The following is a 15,542-nucleotide window of genomic DNA, read 5'->3' as shown; positions in this document are numbered from 1 at the left end:
TTTTGTATCTAACACAATTCTCTTGCCTGTTCAATATCACCAATTTATGGTTCTGAACCTTGCATTTCCTGAAATCTTTGTCATTCCATTCCTATTGCATTGCATAGTGGCATTTTGAGTTACATGTAAACCACTTTTGATCATACCCTGGACATTTCTGCTATAATTCTCCAGTTCCTGTCATCTGTCATAATTGCCATCTGTATCTCTATCTTCACTCTTTTTAATTCCGATTATCCTTTTATACTTATGACTTATATCTGTGTGGTCTCTCATTGTTGCTGCCATTGAATCCTCCAATTGTTGTATTGCCAAATGCTCCATTTGAGCCTTGAGGGCCACTGGGAATGAATGATTTCCCCTAACCTTTTTGTTAAGACTTTTGATATCTGTTCCAAAAATATGCTTCTAGCAGTTAAAACTTTGGGTTTGTCCATGTTTTACCCCAAAGCACAGCCCAATAATGTAAAGGCAAACACTAAATTAGGAATCCCCAAATAGAACTTTTGCAATCTTGCACACTACCTGTTAAATACCTAAATACTGTTCAATAGGGTGTCCCTCCAGTTTTCTAAATTCAAAGTCTAGCCAAGACTCATATGCATTCAAAAGGTCATCTTTACAAATATTGCATAAATTTTTAAAAAATTCCAAACACTCCTCAGTATTCAATTTTTAACATCTAGCTCCAAGAATATTTTAATTCTGATTCTGCTTCTAGTAGGAAGTGGCATCGTCAAGGCCATCCATTTCTTTTTATCTCAGCCGAGATGTAACCCACGTTCACATATCCATATCATTTTCTTTTGATTGCAAGATTGAACTTCATGAAATACTGGTGGAAAGTCGCATCCCCACACTGGTGTTCAGCCATTTTATTTTTCCCAAGCTAACTCCAATTAAATTCGCCAGTCTGAAATGAGCACTTAATTTCCAAGTTTCACCTTTGGGCAACCATCTTTTATTACCAATATTAATTGCGATCCAAGCCAATCTGTGAGTCAGAAACCAGTCACTTTTCTTTGCCCATAAGTGTTTATTATCAGTTCAGTTTTTTTTTATTGCAGTTTCTAATCAACTGTTCAAAGATCTTATTTGAAACCAATGGTGCAGGTGGGACTTGAATCGGGCCTCCTGACTGAAAGGTAGGGACACTACCTTGTGCCAGAAAATCCCAAGAGGAAGTGAAACATAACAAAAGAAGTCCTAATGGTGTGTTCAAATCAGAAGTTGACTTCTTCTATATACCAATTCCATCTGTTCCCCTATGTATCCATGTAGGGAGTATTTTATAATCAACATGTTGAGAGAAGTAATTACACACCTCTGGAGCATGGAATAATTGAACCCTCAGAGATAAGGGGACCGCAAAAGCCTTCCTTTGTCCAGTCATTTTTAAAATAAAAAAATTCTGATCAACCTGTTCAGAGATGTTATCACATGTCTCTGGAGCAGGTTGGACTTGAAACCAGCCTGCTCGTATAGATGGAGGGGCATTACAACTGTATCACGAGCTCTCCTCTACCTAGTCAATAAATTAATTAATTAACCTTAATCACCTGGTCAATTTTTTTTATATTAACTATTATTACTCTACATAGTAAATTAAAGCTTTCACTCAAATTGGAGAAAGTGGAACATTATTGCAGATGGCACCTTTTGGATGTGTAACACAAGGTCAATTTTCCTATTCATTTGGTTATACTGTAAACAGTCTTATAGTGTTGTTAAAAGAAGAGTGAAAGGTTTTCCAAATACCGTCACCAATGTTAATTCTTGGATGACACCACTAATTGATTAGCCATGTACTGTATTTGTATGATCTCTTCATAGTATAATTTGTTTGTGCAATTTTAGCTGTGACATGCATTCCCAACAGCAGATCAGGAAGTGGCTGCCAATTTTGCTTTCTTGCCTTTAATTGATTCCCAGTGTATTACAATTTAAAGTGCTAATACCTGCATTCCATGCACTTGACAATATGCTGTGGAGAAACCTTTCAGGATGAACAATGCAGCACGTACAAATGGGGTAGAAATGTGTCCCCTGGACAAAACAGACAGGCTGTTCATCATGGCCCCAACTTTCCTGCCCAAATTCATTATCATTACTGTAATATCTATTGAAGCCAGAAAGATGGTATTGTTGCCTTTTAAGTTTATAGTTCACCTATAAATATTTCAAATTACATTAGCTTCACATTATTCAGTGTAATAACATTATTTGTTGAGATTTGCTCAGTCAGACAGCTAAATATACTGGTAAATCTCACACATTGATGCATACATGGCACTTAGGGCTATTTTGTAAAATTAATAATGATGTAGTTTTTCATTCATTATTTATTCAAAAATTATATTAATGTCCATTGCTATCCTATGCCACTCAGACATGAACTTGTAAGCTCAGCTGACTCTCTCTTCTATGCATTGAAAATGACACTTTCTGAAATCACTCTCAGTGGAAATAATTAAAATGCTGTAGGTGTCTGTGTAAATGAATGGAAAGGGATTAGAGGGATATGGGCCAAATGCTGGCAAATGCGACTAGGACAGGTTGGCATGTCTGGTCACCATGAATGAGTCAGACTGAAGGGTCTGTTTCATGCCAGCCAACAACCTCAGGTGGACCATTTGTGGACAGTATTGTTTCAAAAAATTCAGCTTCTAATTTTTTTACATTGACTTTTCCCACCATTCATTATCACATGCAGGATTCAAGGCCCTTCCCGCTTATTCCTTCATGCCCCTTCCCCCATGAACTATCCACTCTCAGATATTTTTACTACTTCTGAATTCCTCCCGATCGCAAACCACAACCCTCCTTCAACACTGACTAAGCCTTAATTCTTCTGAACCTCATCTTCCTGGTCTTCCACCTTGTATCTCAGATTTCAATAAGGAAAATCTTTGACCTCAGAATCAACTGCACAAGGCTGACTCCTGGATATTGCCTTTAAATGAATGTGAGCCATGACACAAGATTCTTCTGCACCATTAACATTTTGATAAAGGCAAGATGCTATTGCAACATATTTTAATATAATCTGTATGTTTGGCATGTAAATGTCATACAAGTAGGAAAGCAACACGAGATAGCACGATGCCTGATTTACCACAAGCATGTTATGAGCTAATCTCTAAATTTGAAACCGCTTTCAGGAAAATGAAATTTAAACTCTGCCTCATTAAGTCTTTCTGCTTTCGATATCTCTGCTCTTGCAAGTCCCTTATAATTCCTCATGTGGTTACTGTCGTAACAGCTTTATAAAAATAATGTAAAGCTTTAGGATGTTTTCTGGTGTTATCCTAAAAATAAAAAATTACTCAAAGGTTAAAGGTTACTATTAAAATGTGGTAAATACAAGTGTTCTACTTATTTTATTTTTAGGTTGGTACATGTATCTAAATGCAATAATTTATAAATTGGACATCACTCAAACCAATTTTGGAATTATGCGACAGATATTAGCGAGGTTCAAAATTCATTAGTGAATTGTCAAGTACTTTACCTCATGTCACTTGTTATGCTGAAATCTACCTGCTGTGATATTTCAAGAATGTAAAAACATTCTAAAGTGCTTCTCAAATTTAATGATTATATATGACAGGAAAATATTTTTATGTTCAATATGAAAATGGTCTTAACCTATCCTCAAATATATGATAATATAAATTGATTATTATATAGAATAATTAATATGTTGGAAGTATGAATATTTACCTCTATATTTGGCAGCTTTGCCTGTAGCACCTGCAATGATAAAGAATGGACAGATAGTGATACAGCTGAGACTGAGAATATACAGGATATGACAAGAAGCATACGGAGATTAAATATTACAGCATTACTATAATAGGTTTTCTTAAGTTTACATTATTAACACAAATCCAGCTAGTTTTAGCCTGTGGATTCTCGTGGATGAATATCCAGCTACTGTCAATTTGTAACTATAGATTTCTTCAAGTATCTATTTCGACAAGCTTGTTAGCTTTTACTGAACCAGGTATTCTAAGTGTATGGCTTTTTGTTCCTTAAGGAGCAAAAGATATGTTAGCAATACTACAGAAAGTGAGAGGAGCTCATATTTTTACTCATTTGTTAACCTGTTCGTCATGTTGTGACATATATATAGGCCCAGCAGCAATGCCCGGTGTATTATCATTGTCTTCAAGTTTTCTAAACTTCACTCTTATTGCCCAGTTTCAGCTGAGACTTCTGATCCAGGCTACTCCAGAAGTGTGCTGGTGCAACCTCTTCAGTGCAAGTCCAGTAAGGTAGAAAAAAAAAGAACAAAGGTAGGATATGGTTGCTGTTATGGCAGCAGCTGCATATTTTGGAATATCTTTAAAAGTTTCAAATCCTTCAACGAGCCAGCAGATGGGTAGGGGATTCATTGAGAGCCATTGAGTAGGAAAGTTGGAGAGTGAATGTGTGGTCTGGTGGGGTATACTTGCATTGGTGGGTAGTCATCTTAGGTGAGTGGTGGGGGTGAAGGGGTGGTTGGCAGATCAATCTTGAAGGAGTCACTTGTGCTACTCAGTTTAGTTATGATGGTTAATTGCTGAAGTACATCAGAAGCTAAACTATACATTATTTCCAGAATATCCAAGAAAATCTAGCTTCAATCTCCAACCACAAAGCGCAGGTTCAGAGACACTTGCTTAGTGTCCATGTCAGTGTGAACCAGCTCATCAAATGTTTAAACTTCTTGGGCAATTGCCATGTATGTATGTCTGTTAAATCATCTGAAGAACTCCAATGTGCAACTCAGACATTAATTCAGCTCTGGACATCAAAATATTTAGGCCTATATCTCAAAAGGATAGACACCAACAAAACTTGGCACATGGGTAAGACATGTTCCGGAGTTGAATTTAATAGATTTTGCACAAAGATATTGACCTGGATTCTGAATCCTTTTCAGAATCTATTTAAACTGGGAAATAGGGTGAATTGTCAATTTTTGAAAGAAACGTATTTCAAGGTTTGCATAAAGATTTGTAGCTTGGGCACCGGTTGTCATGGTTGTCGCTTTGTTCATTGCGCTGGGAAGTTGATGTGCAGATGTTTTGTCTAGATGACATCTTCAGTGCTTTGGAGCCTCCTGTGAAGTGCTGCTATACTGTGCCTTCTGGAATTGATTCCAGAAGAATAAGAAAATTCCAGAAGACACAGTACAGCAGTGCTTCACAGGAGGCTCCAAACCACTGAAGATGTCACCTAGACAGGGGATGAAACGTCTGCAAATCAACTTCTCAGCTCGGCAAACATACCCACAACTAAGAATACTATTTGTTTCAGAATATTGTGGATTATCGCAACTGTGAGCAGAGTTAACAAAATAGGTTTTTTTTTAGATTAGATTAGACTTACAGTGTGGAAACAGGCCCTTCGGCCCAACAAGTCCACACCGACCCGCCGAAGCGCAACCCACCCATACCCCTACATTTACCCCTTACCTAACACTACGGGCAATTTAGCTTGGCCAATTCACCTGACCCGCACATCTTTGTGACTGTGGGAGGAAACCGGAGCACCCGGAGGAAACCCACGCAGACACAGGGAGAACGTGCAAACTCCACACAGTCAGTCGCCTGAGTCGGGAATTGAACCCGGGTCTACAGGCGCTGTGAGGCAGCAGTGCTAACCACTGTGCCACCGTGCCGCCCACATGTTGGACATGGATTAGTCTGAACTTTCCTGGGAGATGGAGGCTATTAATGAAGACATTCCTTGTTTCAAATTCATAGTTTAAGTACATGAATCAGGTAGGAACCAGTCTCAAGTAAGAGCAGCATAATTGAAATAATGACTAGTCAACACAGTCTGGTGAGATACATTCTCTACAGAGTATACTCTTCATTTCTTTAAAGAGTTACTTTTCCATTGTTGGACTCTTAGGCTTGGCTATTAACAGGTGTGGGTAAGGTAGGTGGTTGAGAAAAGTTTCAAGTGGGAAACTGAGGTCTGGGGATATTCCTGGATGCTTCCATATTTTGCAGTTTTGTTTTTGACTGGTTTGTACCATAATCAACAGAGTTCACATGATTACCATTGGGCTAGTTATTTTTAATTCAGCACATTAAAATGATAGATATTCATTTGCTTATAAACAGCAATTTATCAACCTTCCCTTTCAGCATCCTTCACAATAACCACAACCTACAGTTACAATTTTCCTTCTGCCATTGGTGTTAATTTCAAACTGTGCCATGACACCATCATTTACACAGAACTAGAACAAGATAAATTTTAATTTTAATGGAGGAAAATGTTTTTCAGTAAATTACCCACTCCGATGCCAGGCAGACCACCTACTCCTGTTCCAGGTTGGACTCCTACTCCTACTCCTGCGCCAGGTTGCACACCCAATCCAAGGCCTACAATTGAGATCAGAAGAATTTAATAATCAGAAATAATGAACTGTATTTAAAGATGGGATTCGTGCACACTGGCTGAAGAGCCAGTTAGCAATCCACATTCCCTCTTTTCTGGAAGACTTGCCAATGTACTTAACTGGACAGTATCAAGCTTTCCCTGGATTCAAGGATTCTGGGAACAGAGGTCCTACCCACTAGGTATCTCCAGTCAAAGCAGATTATTTGAAGGACAGTGCTAATGGAGTGATTGTTGCAGTTAGGGCACACATTCAAGGCTTGGCCAGATGTCAGGCCACAGCAAGTGATGGGCAAAAGGGATTATGGAGTCTGATCATGGAAGTAGGAATACAGATCAATAGTAAAAGCAGGGAGGTGGCTCACAGCAACAATCTCCAATTCTAAATGCTGAATTCCTTGATAAAGCATTGAGAAGCCTTTAGCGATGTCCCTCTCTTCCCCGGAAGCATACAAGCAATCGTATTGAAATATTTTCCAATCAATCTGCTCAGAGATGCTACTCCACACCTCTGAAACGGATGACAATTGAATGCAGGCCTCCTGATTCAGATGTAAGGACATTACTATTGCACCATAACAGTTCCACAGGAGTTTGTTTGCTATACTCCCCACATGCTGAGTCTGTCCACTGTTTAGTTAACTCAAGAGACACCATACACCCACAGATCTTCACACCATGAACTTAATTATGATAGAGGTGGGAAGCCAATCACCACTCTCCATTCTGATTCAAATGCCTTCCCACCATCAACTATCAATTTCCTCAAAGAGGGCATTAAATTTAACCCAGTGAATCACTCATTTTCATTCACTAAAGATCCTCAAATTACATCAAGTATAAAACAATTATTTGATGATTGTATAGACTAATGATTGTATCAGAAGTAGGAATATTTACCTCTATATTTAGCAACTTTAGCTGCAGCAAGTCCACCTGCAATGATGGAGAATCATAGAGACATAGAGTCATAGAGATGTACAGCGTAGAAACAGACCCTTCAGTCCAACTCGTCTATGCTGACCAGATATCCCAACCCAATCTAGTCCCATTTGCCAGCACTCGGCCCATATCCCTCCAAACCCTTCCTATTCATATGTCCATCCAGATGTCTTTTAAATGTTGCAATTGTACTAGCTTCTACCACTTCCTCTGGTAGATCATTCCATACGCATACCACCCTCTGCGTGCCCCTTAGGTCTCTTTTATATCTTTCCCCTCTCACCCTAAACCTATGCCCTCTAGTTCTGGACTCCCCTCACCCCAGGGAACAGACTTTGTCAATTTATCCTACCCATGTCCTCATAATTTTATAAACCACCATAAGGTCACCCCTCAGCCACCAACACTTCAGGAAAAACAGCCCCAGCCTATTCAACCTCTCCCCATAGCTCAAGCCCTCCAACCCTGGCAGCATCCTTGTAAATCTTTTCTGAACCCTTTCAAGTTTTGCAACATCTTTTCAATAGGAAGACCAGAATTGCAAAAGTGGCCTCGGCAATGTCCTGTACAGCCACAACATGACCTCCAAACGTCTGTACTCAATATTCTGACTAATAAAGGAAAGCATATCAAACACCTTCTTCACTATCCTATCTACCTGCGACTCCACTTTCAAGGAGCTATGAACCTGCACTCCAAAGTCTCTTTGTTCAGCAACACTCTCTAGGACCTTACTATTCAGTGTACAAGTCCTGCTAATATTTGCTTTCCCAAAATGTAGCACCTCTCATTTATCTAAATTAAACTCCATCTGCCACTCCTCAGCCCATTTGCCCATCTGATCAAGATCCCATCATAATCTGAGGTAATCTTCTTTGCTGTCCACTACACCTCCAATTTTCGTGTCATCTGCAAACTTACTAGCTATACCTCTTTTGCTCTCATCCAAATCATTTATATAAATAATGAAAAGTGGAGGACCCAGCACCAATCCTTGTGGCACTCCATTGGTCACAGGCCTCCAGTCTGAAAAACAACCCTCCACCACCATCCTCTGTCTTCTACCTTTCAGCCAGTTCTGTGTCCAAATGGCTAGTTCTCCTTGTCAACAGACTATCTTACATAGGTATGAGAAGAAGCATTCAAAAGATTAACTGCAGTTCTTTTTATATGAAGCTTCTATCATTAACACATATTACATACATGAATAAAATGAAACTAATGTAATGCAAAGTATTTACAGGTAACATTTTGCAGATTACAAGTTAACATTAGAAATCATCCCTGAAACCTTGTCCTATCAAAACATATGTTAATGGCAATAGAGTTCGCAGAGAGGTTTTGGCATTTTTGACAGGATGTTGCTTTTATAGCTGCAGAATTATCAAGTGACAGTGAGTACAACCACTAAAAGGCTTCAGCTTTTACATCATTGGAAGTGTCTCCTATGTATGTTGCCGGCATTTTAAATTTTAATTGCAACTGTGCAGGAAAAAGGATGAATGCAGAATTGATACATACTTCTGGTTATTCCATTCAGAATGACACAATTTTGAAAATGTTCCATTATGCTTTTTCTGCAGCCCTAACAAATCCTTCTATAATCTTTAAAACTAGGTTATCCCTCAACTTTCCTTTTCTTAGACAGGGTAGTCCTAGTCGCTTTAGTCTTACCTGATAAAGAGTATCATTCTTTTAAATTACTTTTTGCAACTTCTCCAATGCTTCCAAATACACTATAGAGAGTAGAACTGGGACCATGTGGTCTCAACAGGTTCAGTTGTGTTTAAAATAAAGCTCTGTTATTCCATCCTCTCTCTCTCTCTGGAATTGAAACCAAGTGCTGTTTTCCCCTATCAATAATCTGTATCATTATTGTTAGTGATTTTCCCATCTGTACCTTTAGATCCTTCTGCTTTCTCGCCCACTTATTTTCTTATATCCAGAGATTGACAACTTTACTCTTCGTACCCAATGACCTTAAATTTATCTCAATTGAAATCAATTTCACAACAACATGCCCTTTTTTATAAGGTTATGAATGTTGATTCACAATTTGTTGCAGTGTTCCTCAAAATTGATATATATCTCCAATTTGGCGTTGTCCACAAATTTTGCAATTGTATTTCCAAATCCAAATTGTTTGTGTAAATCATGAAAAAAACTGTTCCCAGTAATGAAATTTATGAAACAACACTTGCCACTTTTTTCAGTCTCAACAACCACATTAAACCCTATATTCCATTTTCTACTTTGTTTCAAGTATTGTCTATTACTTTTCCAATTCTGCGTCATTCAATCTTATTCACGACGCTACAATGCACTACCTTAGCAAGAGCCTTGAAAACATACTTACATTATATCCACTGCATTATTCTTGACTGGTCTTTCTGTTACATATTCAAGTAACCTTCAATGCTGTTCAAACATGATCTACTATTTTGAAAGCTGTACTGAATATTCATTATTATCTCATTGTTTCTAAATGTTTTTATTATATCTTTTGAGTAAAGATTTCATTATGTTTCCTATAATCCATGTTAAGCTAAGTTATCCATAGTTCCTGGGTTTGCTCTATCTCCCTTTATAATGATCAGAATTCTGCTTTATGATTGCAGCTTTGAAGTTCACCCCGATTGATCCTTTTTGAAGTTTGAAGCAAAATGGAAAAACCATTTATTGTCCCCAGAAGTTTCATTTTGAGGGCAACAGGCTATTCAGTTTCCTAATAAAAGCTGGTCAAGCAATGATTAAACTTCAAGGGCAGTGAGTTTATCTTCATTTTCACGTATGAAATTCTACAGTGTGTGATGTGATAAAGTGAAAATTAATCAACAGTGTGTGATACATTAATATTTTATTAATATTCCTAAATGTTTAAGAACGCACATGTACGCAAATAGTATAAGACATTCATTCTTTTGGAAATTGGCTAATTTCTAGATCTGATCAAGTTAGGGTACCTTATTGATTTACTTCTAAAATATTAAAGAATTGACCTCCTATTTTCAAGGGATCAACATTTTCAAATATAAGAACTGAAGGATCCAGGCATAGTATTAACAATGTAGAACCTTTGGAATTACAGCTGCTATTTCCCAAGAAAACACTTTTTTTATTTCCCCTAATCAAGTTTATTGGCCCTTTTCAGAAGTGTAACTAGACACCTCTGGAGCAGGTGCAATTTGAACCCAGGTCTCTTGGTCCAGGGACACTACTGCTGCACCAGAAGAGGGTCCCAGCAAACATTCCTTGTGTTCTTGCTTGTTAGGTGTCTTATCAATCACATTGCTAAGCTTTGTTAATGGCATTGTTAAGGTTGAGAGAAACAGATGGTGGACATTAATTGTTTTTAAGAACTTAAACAGGGATCAGTTAAGATAATGGAATGTTGGATGAAAGCTGTGAGAATGAGAAAAATCAACATACTCTCTATTTCCACAATGAAAGGTCATTCCTTTTGCTACTTTACCAGCCCAGCTAGGAGTCTATTAACTGTGGTTGCAAAGAAAGGTTGCCTGAAGGCAGAGATTGGAAGTAATGTTTAAAATCTGATTGAAGATTTGTAGCTCGGGTATCCGTTGTTGTGGTTCTGCTTGCCGAGCTGGAAGTTTTTGCTGCAAACGTTTCGTTCCCTGGCTAGGGAACATCATCAGTGCTGTTGGAGCCTCGTGTGAAGCGCTGCTTTGATGTTTCTTCCGGTATTTATATTGGTTTGTTCTTGCCGCTTCCGGGTGTCAGTTTCAGCTGCAGTGATTTGTATGTGGGGTCCAGGTCGATGTGTCTGTTGATGGATGTTCTTGCCGTTTCCGGGTGTCAGTTTCAGCTGTAGTGGTTTGTATATGGTGTCCAGGTCAATGTGTCTGTTGATGGAGTTTGGGGATGAATGCCATGCTGCATCAGGACACTATTCAAAAGGGCCACAACACACTGCAGTACACCAGAACTGCGAAAAGAGGAAAAGGAACATCCATACAAGGTATTCGCCAAAAACGGATACCCACGCAACTTTATCACCAGATGCCTAAGAGATAGACCGAGGAACGAGGACATGCTACAACCAAAAGGACTAGCCACTCTACCATACGTCAGGAGCGTCTCAGAACTGACAGCCAGACTACTGCGACTCTTAGGACTCATAACAGCACACAAGCCAACATCCACGCTCAGACAACAACTCACTAGAACAAAGGACCCAATACCCAGCATGTGCCAAACTAACGTAGTTTACAAAATACCATGCAAGGACTGCACAAAACACTATATAGGACAAACAGGAAGACAGCTAACAATCCGCATCCATGAACATCAGCTAGCCACAAAACGACACGACCAGCTATCTCTAGTAGCCATACACTCAGACAACCAGCAACATGAATTTGACTGGGAAAACACCACTATCATAGGACAAGCCAGACAGAGAACAGCCAGAGAATTCCTAGAAGCATGGCATTCATCCCCAAACTCCATCAACAGACACATTGACCTGGACACCATATACAAACCACTACAGCTGAAACTGACACCCGGAAACGGCAAGAACATCCATCAACAGACACATCGACCTGGACCCCACATACAAATCACTGCAGCTGAAACTGACACCCGGAAGCGGCAAGAACAAACCAATATAAATACCGGAAGAAACATCAAAGCAGCGCTTCACACGAGGCTCCAACGGCACTGATGATGTTCCCTAGCCAGGGAACGAAACGTTTGCAGTAAAAACTTCCAGCTCGGCGAGCAGAACCACAACATTGGAAGTAATGATTTTTTTCAGACAGAAAATTGCAATTAGAATTACTTGTTGATGAAAACACGGAAGGAGAGAATGAGAATTTGAAACCCTTATGATTGAGATGATTATGTGTACTAACAAGTTTAGAAGACAGGTTAAAACAAACCAGATCAGAAATAGAATGGGTCAGTCTGCCTTCATACTAGACCGGATGGCAGGTATAACCTAATGGAGCTGGATACTATCTTAAAGTATGGTACATCTGAGCATGCTCTGAAAGTAAATAAAATGTGAAAGAAATTAAATTCAGAGAAGCATTGAGTCATATTTCCTACCTTAGGTGAATCAGAACATAAGTAGTTAGTTATTTTCAGTAAGGTTTAATCTGCCAATCTTCCAGGGAATCTTTTTAGTATAGCTGAGTTTGTCACATTTTTGATAGGAATGAATAATGCATGTTGTCCTGGTAAACCAGAGAAGTTAAAGACAATATCACAAGAAAAGGAAAAAGTGTACAAAGTGGCAGAGATCAGTTGTAAATCAGAGGCTTGGGAAAGTCTGATAGCCAACAAAAGGTGACTATTAAATATAATAAAAAGAGGGTAAATAAACAATGAGCTAATAACACAAAAACAAACTGCATGACCTTCTTTAAGAAGGAGAAAAGAGGCAACAGTGAATATAGATGTCTTAGAGAATGAGGCTGTAGAATTAATAATGTGGAGCCAGGAAATGGTAAAAGGAGCTGAACAAACACTTTGCATCAGTCTTCATGGTCAGAATTACTAATGGTGATACAAAAACAAAGTAACCAATCAAAATGCAGGGGTAAGGAAAGAAATATAATAACTATTAACAGAGAAAATGTACTGAGAAGCTAATGGGTCTAAAGGTTTAAGTCTACTGGACTTGGTGGGCTGCATCCTAGGATTTTAAAGAAAGTAGCTACACAGTTATGGATGCACTGACAATAATCTTCCAGGAATGCTTACATTATGGAAAAGTCCCAGAGGAGTGAGAAACTGCCAATGTAACATATTTATTTGAAATGTGAAGGAGCAAAGTAAAGGTAACTATAGGCCACTTTGCTTAACATCTGTTATTTGGAAAATATTAATTTATTATAAAGGATATGATAGCAGAGTTCAGAAATACACACTATCATCTTTATAAAGATGAAATCATGCCTGACAATTTTATTATTTATTCTGTTTGCTATATCCTGAAAGAATTGTAAAATGGAAGGAGTATATATAATATATTTGGATTTCTGAAAGACATTTGAGCAGTACCGCACGTAAGGGCATTTAATAAAATAAGACTTTGTGGTGTTGGTGGTGGTATATTTTCTTGGATGGAGGACTGGCTAACTAATATGAAAAAAAGAGTCAGAATAAACATGGCATTTTCAAGATGACAAGCTATAACTAGTATAATGTCACGATGATTAGTGTTGAGGCCACAATTACTTACAATTGGATGACAGAAATGAAGGTAGTGTCACCAAGTTTGTGGATGACATAAAAATATGTGGGAAGCCAAATAATGAGGATGACATGTGGAATTTACAAAGAGCTCAAGAGAGATTTAATGAATGGGTAAAAAGTTGGCAGATAGATTAGATAAATAAGGCAATTACACTGGAAGAATACAATGTTTGAGTATTATTTAAGTAGAGAAAGACTACAAAAAGCTGCGGCACACAAGGACTTGGGGGATACTCATGCATGAATCACAGAAGTTAGCATTAAGTTCAGCAGGTAACAAGGAAAGCAAATTAATGTTGGCTTTTGTATCAAAGGGATGGAGTACAAACACAGGGAAGCCTTACTAAACTTTACAAAGCACTGGTCAGACCACAGCAAATGTGATAGTGGGAATATATTCACTATTTTTCTTAGGACAAGTACAATGAAACTATCCCCCTAAAAGAATGGAAGAAATCCTTTCTTTTTCTTTTAAGATCTATTGAGCATAGACAAATGCTCAATAAATTGCATAATATATCCTATTAAAAAAAAACTGTTGCAGTCAAATGTGAATATGAAAACACGGTATTTATCTGAACCCTCCTTCTCTGATTGTAACTTTATTTCCTTAAATGCATGTATATGAATTTTCTCGATTATTTATTGTAGAAGTGATATTTACATTTTAACCATGCTTTGGATAAAATCCTGAATTCCCAATTGGATTCATTGGTGATTATTTTACTTTTATGTTCTGTAATTTTGGACTCTCCAACAAACGTAAATATTGGTTTACATCTTTCAATACTACAAAAACACTGAGACATTCACTGCTAGTGAGGATCACAATGATACTGAAAGTTCCCTTAAATGGCTATGTTGAAGTCCTTGATGATAGTACCCCATGGCCTTGGAAACATAAAACATGGAGAGTTTGGCTGAATTTCTTATTTTATGCAGAAGATAACTCGTGTATTCACTTTGGTGGGAGGAACAAAGCTACAGACATGGTGAGAAATTACAAAGTGTTATGTCCAAGGAACTTTGCTGTACTTGTTCATCAGTTACTGAAAGTTAAAATGCAGATGTAACAAGTAATTAGGAAGGCAAATAGTACACTGGCCTTTATCACAAGAGGATTTAAGAACAGCAGTAAAGATGTCTTGTTGCAGTTGTATAGTCTCTTGGTTTGATTGTGTCTGGAATATTGTACACAGTTTCAAACCCTCTTACATAAGAAAGGGTATATTGCCATGGAGGGATTGCAGCACTGGTTGATTAGATAAAATCCTGTGATGGTAAAACTGCCCTTAGAGAAGTGATTGAGGAGATTGGCTTGTATTCTCTAGAGTAGAGAGAAACGACAGATCTTTGCCATTGAAGTCCATTGATACATATAAAACTCTAGAAAGTTTAGATGCAATTAAAATGTTTACCTGGAACTTAGATGGGGTGGGAGTAAGAGGAGTTTACAACCAGGAGACCATATAATAGCATGTAGGGCAGGAATTTGCAACTGAGATGAGGAGGAATTTCTTCACTCTGAGAATAATAAATCTCTATTCCAAAAGAGGGCTGAGGAAACTGAGTTACTATATATGCTGAAGATAGAGATTTTGATGGATTTCTAGGTACTAACAATATTCAGGTTATTGGGAAAGATGATCACTTGTAAACCATCTGATGAAGGAGCAGTGCTCTGAAAGCTATTGCTTCCAATTAAACCTGTTGGACTATAACCTGGTGTTGTGTGATTTTTAACTTTTGTACACCCCAGTCCAATACCAGCATCACCAAATCATAGAATATTTTAGCTAGCTCAAAGGGCTTCTTGTGATATTCGTATCCATGGGACAGTACGTTGGAATAACACTGTCTTGCATACACTCTGATCTAGGAAGATGGAACTAATGATGAAAATAATACTGAAATTTAAAATTATATATCCAAACTTAACTAATTCAAACTTATGATTACAATAACTTGAAAAAAAA

The 15,542-nt window shown here is 38.0% G+C and overlaps 1 protein-coding gene across 7 annotated transcripts in view; it reads right to left on the bottom strand.

The window, feature by feature from the left end:
- Nucleotides 1-15,542, bottom strand: part of elna (elastin a) — a 271,733-nt gene that overhangs the window by 33,966 nt on the left and 222,225 nt on the right. For all 7 annotated transcript variants that reach the window (XM_060848380.1, XM_060848374.1, XM_060848377.1 and 4 more), the window contains 3 exons: nucleotides 7,300-7,335; nucleotides 6,294-6,383; nucleotides 3,724-3,753 (listed from right to left, as the gene is read on the bottom strand). In XM_060848380.1, coding sequence (XP_060704363.1) covers nucleotides 3,724-3,753; nucleotides 6,294-6,383; nucleotides 7,300-7,335 — 156 coding nt within the window. The remainder of the gene's footprint in view (nucleotides 1-3,723; nucleotides 3,754-6,293; nucleotides 6,384-7,299; nucleotides 7,336-15,542) is intronic.

The sequence above is a fragment of the Hemiscyllium ocellatum genome, chromosome 31 (genome assembly GCF_020745735.1).
Source record: "Hemiscyllium ocellatum isolate sHemOce1 chromosome 31, sHemOce1.pat.X.cur, whole genome shotgun sequence".
In the NCBI taxonomy this organism is placed as follows: domain Eukaryota; kingdom Metazoa; phylum Chordata; class Chondrichthyes; order Orectolobiformes; family Hemiscylliidae; genus Hemiscyllium; species Hemiscyllium ocellatum.
This window is presented reverse-complemented; position numbering and strand designations above follow the sequence as displayed.